General features: G+C 34.0%; 3 protein-coding genes across 9 annotated transcripts in view; 2 read left to right on the plus strand and 1 right to left on the minus strand.

Moving 5' to 3' along the window:
* The window catches only part of LOC112453264 (WD repeat-containing protein 78-like), a 33,703-nt gene extending 31,920 nt beyond the window's left edge, over positions 1-1,783 (plus strand). For all 4 annotated transcript variants that reach the window (XM_025013893.1, XM_025013894.1, XM_025013896.1 and 1 more), the window contains exons 6-8: positions 72-341; positions 757-1,030; positions 1,178-1,783. In XM_025013893.1, coding sequence (XP_024869661.1) covers positions 72-341; positions 757-1,030; positions 1,178-1,533 — 900 coding nt within the window. In that variant the 3' untranslated portion in view covers positions 1,534-1,783. The remainder of the gene's footprint in view (positions 1-71; positions 342-756; positions 1,031-1,177) is intronic.
* A 78-nt stretch (positions 1,784-1,861) lies between these two features.
* Positions 1,862-4,398, minus strand: LOC112453270 (THO complex subunit 6 homolog). 4 transcript variants are annotated; one of them, XM_025013906.1, is made up of 6 exons: positions 4,308-4,398; positions 3,699-4,021; positions 3,277-3,504; positions 3,030-3,197; positions 2,787-2,949; positions 1,862-2,664 (listed from the first exon to the last, which is right to left on the minus strand). In XM_025013906.1, the coding sequence occupies exons 2-6, from the start codon at positions 3,833-3,835 to the stop codon at positions 2,344-2,346; spliced, it is 1,017 nt and encodes a 338-aa protein (XP_024869674.1). In that variant the 5' UTR covers positions 3,836-4,021; positions 4,308-4,398; the 3' UTR covers positions 1,862-2,343. The 4 variants fall into 4 exon arrangements, with proteins under 4 accessions (XP_024869674.1, XP_024869673.1, XP_024869671.1 ...); XM_025013905.1 differs by having other exon boundaries at positions 4,267-4,358; XM_025013903.1 differs by lacking the exon at positions 4,308-4,398 and adding an exon at positions 4,182-4,302.
* A 27-nt stretch (positions 4,399-4,425) lies between these two features.
* Positions 4,426-7,515, plus strand: LOC112453269 (aspartate aminotransferase, mitochondrial). The gene is made up of 8 exons (XM_025013901.1): positions 4,426-4,624; positions 5,174-5,330; positions 5,483-5,611; positions 5,675-5,896; positions 6,229-6,385; positions 6,540-6,638; positions 6,744-7,060; positions 7,200-7,515. Exons 1-8 carry the CDS (start codon positions 4,536-4,538, stop codon positions 7,320-7,322), a joined length of 1,293 nt encoding a protein of 430 aa, XP_024869669.1. The 5' UTR covers positions 4,426-4,535; the 3' UTR covers positions 7,323-7,515.
* Positions 7,516-8,501: the final 986 nt, after the last annotated feature.

An 8,501-nucleotide genomic window follows, 5' to 3' on the forward strand; every position in this document is an offset into this window, starting at 1 on the left:
TCATTATTTTAAGTTTATTAGTATTGAATTTAACGAGTACGTTTTATTACTTTCAAATATTCTTTTCGAAGACTATTGGCAAAGAAACAATCGGTGAGAAGCAGTTGGATAGTCCTCTGGAGAAGCACTTTGACAAAGAATTTATCGGTCTCAAAGATACGAAGGAAAAGGAGAAAGTGAAGAGAGCCGTATCTGAGCCTTCCCTAGTATCTCGTGAATCAACGTCGACACCCAACGGACGAGAAAAACATCGGCATAGGCGGACCAAACGTTCGCACAAACCTAGATTACCAAGCAGATTCGGCTACGAGATCGCCGATCTCGACGCGTTCCTGACCAAGGTGTTTTTTATCTTTTATTTATCTTGTATACTACTATATTTTTTTTATTCTTTATGGAAATTAATATATCCAGTATTTCATATACTTATGAATATTATGAATATTAAAATACTTTTGATTCAGAACATTAATAATTAATTAATTTGAGATTTAGTCCAGTTAAATTTCAACGATCGATTTAAAAGCAAATTTTTCTAATAAAAATTTGATAAGGGTTTATCAATTGACATTGTTTCTAATTTTGGACGTTATATATCAACAATATGAAATTTGTTATACTAGAATACTAGATACATGTTAATAAAGTAATAAACTAAATAAAATAATTACTCCAGAGAGCGTCTCTTTGGTTTTTACTGCTTCTAGAACATTTTTTAGGAGATAAAGAGTATACAATTTACAATTGTAATCTTAGGCATCCATAGAGAGACCAGCAAACATCCCAGTTGTCCTGTCTTTCCCGTCGGTATTATATCAAACTCAAGGCGGCGTACAAGATGAGATGGCTCTTCCTCTGGGTACAGTCGTGAACGCCGTCTTCAAGAACCAAACTTGGTTATATGTGCAAACGCCTCACGGACAAGAGGGGTACGTCGGCTATGCCGCCTGTTTGCCCTTGGGTATCTTACCTCAACCTACGCGAGGACCATGCTGGGAAGACTCCACTGATGTTTTTCCCCGGCCATTAGGTAAGCAAAATTTAGATTTCATTTAATTTTATTTTGTCCGTAATTCAATTTTGCTCAGAATTTTCTATCAAATAGAATAAAGTACGTTTTTATCATACTTTTTTATTACACTTCAGTTTTTCTAATTGGCTTTTCCGTTTTCTCCAGGAAACATGACGGACATGGAGAAACTGCGTGACACCAGGTCCGAATGCGGAGCGAGTCGCGGGCGCAACAGCAGAATGAGACGAGGACCAAGAGACGCAGTGTCGGCATGCGGTGAACGCAGTGTCGATCGGTTGTACCTGAGGGCAGCGGCAAACGCACGCACCAAAGGCTCACGGCACACGCTTCTGGTGATCAGGAATGACTACGAGGCGCGTGCCGCAAACGCCCTGACAGTTTCGAAAGGCGATGTGGTCGCCTTATTGAGTGACCACACGAACGATTGGTTCTGGGTGCGCTCCAGGGATGGCAGGGAAGGATTTATTCCAGCGGTTATCGCTGGACACGGTTTCCTCTGACTCCTTTCAATTGGAGAAATAGCCTCTCTCGTTCATGAAATTCATGAAGAAGTGATATCGCCCTCTCGAAGCAATATCTTTGAAGTATTGCCAAATTACTTGAGTAGATTCGAATTCAATAATAATTAATTTTGTAATTACGATATAAAGAATTTGGTCCCACACATTTTTGGAATAATAATTGTATTACAAGTAAAAGGGTTCTTTAGTTTCACAAATGTGATACCACAAATTCAGTATTTATATATTAAAGAAATATCAGTTTTAATTTAAAGTATATATATTAATTCCTTTTTATTAAATATATATATAAATTTTTGTTATTTATAAATAATGGATAAATAATGGAAAAAAAGAGTATGTGAACATTGGCTGTTTTAACCACTTTTGTGTTACTCTCTTTCATATTTGTCATGTAGTTATGTAGTAAGCGCAAAATGGATACGTAATATATAAGACTTATATTAATTATTTCTATTATTTTTTATTATAATTTTTAATTCTTTATTTTTATTCATCCTTATTTATATGTATAAGTAGAAGGAAAAAGGCAATGTGAAAAGTGCAATTATAAGGACAAATGCATATGTATCTCTGTATTTCATCGCGCAAATATTGCTTGTATATTTGTACAAAAGAAGAATTGTATCGTATAAAAAAACTGTACACTTAATTAATATATTTATTTAAAAAATCGGAATCTGGCAAATTAATTATATCCATTTCATCCGTTCAAATTTGAAAAAGGATAAAAATTTTTATGGGAAAATTAAATTCCCATTTTGTAATAACAAATTATTTTAATAATTATTATGCAAACTTGAGCGTCATTTCGCGGTAATTGAAGTTTGTACTGATGTCGATGCAGTTTGAGGAGCCGGCCACACTGAGCACCTTGTGTGGCGTTTCCTGGTGTACCACGCTGTATACGGTGAGATTCGATGTGGGAACTTTGGCTAGAACCTCACCTTGATACGTCATGTGATGAACATGGTCGGTCGAGCCTCCAGCAATCACGCGTTCCTCATAGATCTCTGCTACATGGATCCCTTGATCGGCCAGATCGAAAATTGTCGCTACCTCCATTGTTCGCATGTGCCACAATGATAAACTAGGTCCACCACCACATAGCTGTAACGCATGTATCATCAGTGTAGTTAAGAAAATATTAATTTACGTGCAATTCTTTATTTCTTTTTCATTATTTTAGTGTTCAATCTCCTTTTTAAGATAAATATATTATTGTTACGTACCAACCAGTCTTCGGTGAAATCAACAGCGCCAATCCACTTTCCGAATCGTGGTCGAGCAACTTTGTCTACTAAATGGGGCGTTAATATGTTAGTGTTCTCTTTTTTGCGCAAATCCCATAATCTCACAGAACCGTCCTCACTACAGGAGGCAAGCTGATTATCCCTGAAGTTTACACAAATTTTTTATAATTATGAAAATAGCCAGTATCACTTTTGCGCAATGTATTTTTCATAAATAATTACATTATGGCAAGGCAATGTATGTAATCAGTGTGGCCCTGCATGCTTCTCAGAATCTTTCTGTCCTCTAAGTTTATAACATAAATGTTATTATCACCACAGCCAACGTATAATAAATTATTCACTTTTGAATGCACCATATAATTTATGTCTGGCTTATCATAACTGTCTCTGAAAAGAAATACATATATATCTTATATTTTATTCTAAAATATGACGTTTTACTTTATATTCTTTTACTCTCACTTACTTATTAGCAGGAATTTGTATATTCCAAGCCATTTTACTTTTGGGAGCTTTATTCGACGTAACCACTTTCCAGTCCCATCCTGATATTTCACCACGTGTTCCGGTCACAAGAAAATTCTCCACAGAGAGCATGCATGCGACTTCTTGATCAGAATGCGCGGCAAAGCGATAACTAGGTCCTTGTAACTCATTCTCCTCCACCTTGTTGGGTCCTAAGGCCTTTGACAGGCTGTTTAAAAATTCAGCAATTATAAATTGAGCAATTCATCTGAAGAATTAAGCCCGATTTCATAAACATAAAGCAATGTATATACGTCTGAGCTGTTTTTAACTTTTTGCAGAATCACATTATTGCCGTAATATACTATACATTGTATGCGCTGTGGAAACACAAATAAGTGTCTTATTCAAATATTCCCTTACTCAAATACTGAGACGTCCCCATAAATATTGCCAGCCAGAAGATAATTTCCGTCGGGTGAAAATGTCTGTGACAGCACAGTGTTGTAAAGTAACTTCTTGTTGGTCGGGTCTATCATCTTTTCCACAATTTGTCGCATATACACGTACAGTCGGTCGTTTTTCTTTCTAATCACTTAATCATTTAAGTGCCTCCAATTTAAAAGTTTTTTTTTTTTTTTTACGCAAGTAGCCTAAAGACAACTCCGATATTTTTACCACCGAAGTTTTTAGGTTAGGATTAGGTTAGGAAAACGCCACAACTTCTACATAGAAGCCCACCGTTTCTGAAAATAAAGAAAAATATTTTAATAACAAGATCAAAGTTTACTTTTAGAAAGATTTAATTATGCGAATCTTTCATGTTGAGAAAAGAAAATTCGAAAAATCTCGCGCGTCGAAACACGTTTCGCGAACTTGAATAATATCAAGATCAATTTTTCTAACCTTGATCGTTTGCAACGTCATACGATAAAACGATTACGATGCGTTTCACGCGCGAAAGATAATGATAAAAAAAACCTCCAAGTACTTTGACGTATTTAATCACGTTGATAACACGATTGCGATAACCTGATCTGACTGCATTCCGCGCGATTTCGCATCGATCATGTGACCGCCGGCGCCGTTTCTTCCGTGGAAGGCGTGGATCATAGGACTATTCCAGTCTATCCGATTCGGCGTCTGCAGTGTCGTCTGTCGTGTGTCGGCGTGTCGGCCCAGTTGAGTTCTATTTCATCCGAAATTAGCTGAGGTTAGCTCCCGTTCAGCAAGGGAGAATCGTGAAGGATTATACTCCAAATGGCACATGCAACGAGGCTGCTCATAACAACCGGGAATTTCTTTAAAAACACCTGCAATCCCTTTTCGATGGCCGCGAGATTCTCTAGGTGAGACTTCGACTTTGCTTGTGACTGCTTGTGACGAATGACCTTTCGACCTTCGCGAAATTGTCCAGCTGCTGTACTCTGCTCTCCTCGACGCTACGGCTCAACGGAAATGCGATTGTCTTCGAGATCGGAATCTCGATTAAAATGGTCATAATTATTTTAATCAAAACTGAGATGTACAGTCACGAAACTATAGAAAAGTACTGTGTTGAGTACCAGCACAGAAGATGTAACAATTAAATTAATTGGAATTTAATTAATTGCAAAATATGAATATATATCTACTTTATTTTATGTATATATAAAGTAAAGAAAGAATCCAGGAAGAATACATTTATATCTTTTAATTCAAAATTATCTTTGATAAATATAAATTTTTATTATTTCATTGCTATATAGAATTCTTATTAAAGTAACTAATAACTTTATTTTGTGCTTAATTAGCCACACCTGTTATTTATTAGCAGTCTGCTTTTGAAAGATAACATTTAATCTTTCTGATACGAAATCAAAGATAACTGCAATTTATTTAAACAATATCCTTTACAGCTCATGGTGGTCTCATGTTGAAATGGGACCACCAGATGCCATTCTGGGAGTCACTGAGGCTTACAAGAGAGATCAGAATCCGAAAAAAGTCAATTTGGGTGCTGGCGCTTATAGAGATGATAATGGCAAACCGTATGTTCTTCCGAGTGTTCGTAAGGTTAGTAAATAAATAAGACCAATTCTAGAAGAGAACAATTAATATTACGTATACAGGTGTAATAGATTATTATATGTAATAAATATAATAAACATAAAATTTCACTTATTATAAGATATGATAAAAAATATATTTTGGATTATCTGTTACAGGCAGAAGAGAAAATACGAATCAAAGAAATGGACAAGGAATACTCGACAATTGCTGGCAATATCGAGTTTTGCCAGCAAAGTATTAATCTAGCTCTTGGAGATGGAAATGAAGTTGTCACAAATGGATTGGTGAGTATTATGATACAAAAATAATATGTAAAGCTTTTTCTTAACAAAGGTTTTCCTTTTTAGAATGCAACAATCCAAGGAATTTCTGGTACTGGTTCTCTGTTTGTTGGAGCACAATTTCTGTCTCATCATTTTGCTGGCAATAAGGACATTTATCTACCAACTCCTACTTGGGGGAATCACATTCCTCTTTTTAAACTTGCCGGGCTTACAGTCAAGTCCTATCGGTATTATGATCCGAAAACATGTGGTTTAGATTTTAAAGGATTAATGGAAGATATATCTGTTAGTATAAAATTTTTAACAAAAGTGATTAACCACTATTTTGATGCATGGATTGGCAAAAAATATTCAAAAGATTATCAAATATTAGTTACAATTTTGCATCGTATTATTTAAAATTATAACAACTGATGCTTATGTACTAATATTGTACAAAAGTATGTTTTTTAAATATTATTAATGTGATTTTTGAAAGATATAAATAATAATCACGATTGGGCATAAAAATTTACGAGACAACGCTCATAAAATCAATACTGCATTATATACTGATTAACGTTACAATTTTTAAGGAATTAATATTTTGTCGCACTAATGATGTTATCTGTGAATAGAATATCCCTGAGAGATCAATTATCCTTCTACATGCATGTGCTCACAATCCCACCGGTGTTGATCCCAAACCGGAACAATGGGGAGAATTGTCCACTCTGATAAAGAAGAAAAATCTGTTTCCATTCTTTGATATGGCATATCAAGGCTTTGCCTCAGGTATTTTTTAATGTAATCTATTATTTTATATTTTAACGTTTATTAATTATAATAATATATTTGTTAATATTAACCTTATAAGTCTTATCTAATAAGACTTACAATTTTAATACTTATCTAATCTCTTCTACTATCTTGATTTATTTTTCTATAGGAGATCTTACAAGAGATGCTCATGCAGTCAGACTATTCATTGAGGAAGGTCACAAAATTGCCTTAGCTCAATCCTTTGCAAAGAATATGGGTCTTTATGGTGCGTACAAGTAAAAATACTATACTATATGCGTGTATAAGTGTGTATAAGTAAAAATTATATAAGTGAATAAAATAAATATATTTTTCTTTTTTATTTCTTTAGGTGAACGCATTGGAGCGTTCAGTTTAGTAACATCTAGTAAGGACGAGGCTGCACGTACCCTGTCACAATTGAAGATTCTGATTAGGCCGATGTATTCAAACCCACCGATTTATGGAGCCCGTATAGTTAATGAGATCCTCAGCGATCCTGAATTGCGAAAGGAGTGGTTACGTGATGTGAAGGGTATGGCCGATCGTATTATTTCAGTTCGCACAAAGCTGCGTGACAATCTGAAGAAGAACGGCAGCACTCGTGATTGGTCTCACATTACGAATCAGATCGGAATGTTCTGTTACACTGGTCTAAAGCCAAACGAGGTGATTCTTTTTTCCTATATTGATACTTAAATATACATAAATAATAATTTTTATATTCTTTAAATAAGAAAATAAAAAATAATTGTCATTATGATTAATTTTATCGATATTCTCTTAATTATTGTTGATCTTTTAACAGGTGGAAAGACTCACAAAGGACTTCAGCGTTTATCTTACTAAGGATGGCCGTATCTCCATGGCTGGCGTGACGTCGAAAAACGTAGAATATCTGGCGCATGCAATGCACGAAGTTACCAAGTAACTTCCTCTACACTATTGGCAACATACTATCATTCACCCAAAACCGCCTTGTCAATATCCAATAATAATATATAGCGCCCACTATCTCTATTTTATTGTATACGAATTGAACAATTCAAAGTAACATTTAATCAAGATCATGGAAAAATATGTAAGAACCACACAGCACGGATATGAAATGATATGTTCTTCAACATTCTTAGATTTATTAGATATCCACTTAGTTTCTAAAAATATACGCAAATAGCATAATCTATGTGCCGTTGTATAAATATATTGTACAGTAGCAAATAATTTATCATACAATATATATATATATTACAGATTAGGATTTAATGAAAAAGAGTTATCTTTACTTTCGTAATCTTTTTGATAATATTTTAATATTGATGATAAGTATATTTTTTTATATTTTCTTCAAAGAAAAGAAAATGTTTTTTTTTATCATATCCTGGCTGTATGGAGATAAAGTAATTATTGTAAATTATATAACTCGTATAATACGAGTGAGCAATGCGAGTTGCAAATATTCGAATGTCAAACATTTGTTGCAGCTGTGTATACATTAGATTCCAGTAAAAAGCGCTTGTTTTGTAATATAATCCTTTTATAATTAGCATTTAAATCAGTCATTTTTTATTCTAAGATCATCGGGATTAAGCATTTCCTCTATTCTAAGTTCTTGCAATTCTCAATTCTATTTGAATAATATAGAAAAATGTCTTTCATTTATTCTCATTCTAACATGATCATTTGAAACTAAAAAGTTCAATAATAAGATAATTATTTGACAAACGAGACTCGGATTTGATTCTCGATTCCTGTATGCTCTAATGGAAAATGTTTCCACCATTATTGTCCAGTGAAAAGATTGGAAATTTGTAACAATAAAATCAATTGATACGAAGAATGCTTATTAGAACTAATTGATCTTTTAGGAAGAAAATTAAATATAAAAGTTAGAAATTTATTACTAACAAGAAGAAGAAAAATATGATTACTTAGTCAAATGGCAAATGTGAGTAGTGGGAAAGCAATGTGAGGCAGCACAAAAACTTGTTAGGTTGAAGAAAAATAAATGACTCAGAATAGAGGAAAATTTAGAAGAACAGAATGTGACTGTATTATATGTATTAGGTTGGCCAATAAGTCCGTGCGGTTTTTTACTTATAAATGTTAC

The sequence above is a fragment of the Temnothorax curvispinosus genome, unplaced genomic scaffold (genome assembly GCF_003070985.1).
Source record: "Temnothorax curvispinosus isolate PA1 unplaced genomic scaffold, ASM307098v1 QBEX01004244.1, whole genome shotgun sequence".
NCBI lineage: Eukaryota > Metazoa > Arthropoda > Insecta > Hymenoptera > Formicidae > Temnothorax > Temnothorax curvispinosus.

Bases quoted from the DNA above. Each gene is read 5' to 3' on its own strand.
- LOC112453269 (XM_025013901.1), top strand. From the start codon at position 4,536: ATGGCACATGCAACGAGGCTGCTCATAACAACCGGGAATTTCTTTAAA. The intron at 4,625-5,173 runs GTGAGACTTCGA...TATCCTTTACAG, and splicing joins ATGGCCGCGAGATTCTCTAG to CTCATGGTGGTCTCATGTTG. The intron at 5,612-5,674 runs GTGAGTATTATG...TTTCCTTTTTAG, and splicing joins AAGTTGTCACAAATGGATTG to AATGCAACAATCCAAGGAAT.
- LOC112453270 (XM_025013906.1), bottom strand. From the start codon at position 3,835: ATGCGACAAATTGTGGAAAAGATGATAGACCCGACCAACAAGAAGTTA. The intron at 3,198-3,276 runs GTAAGTGAGAGT...ATTTCTTTTCAG, and splicing joins ATACAAATTCCTGCTAATAA to AGACAGTTATGATAAGCCAG. The intron at 2,665-2,786 runs GTACGTAACAAT...CATGCGTTACAG, and splicing joins ATTTCACCGAAGACTGGTTG to CTATGTGGTGGTGGACCTAG.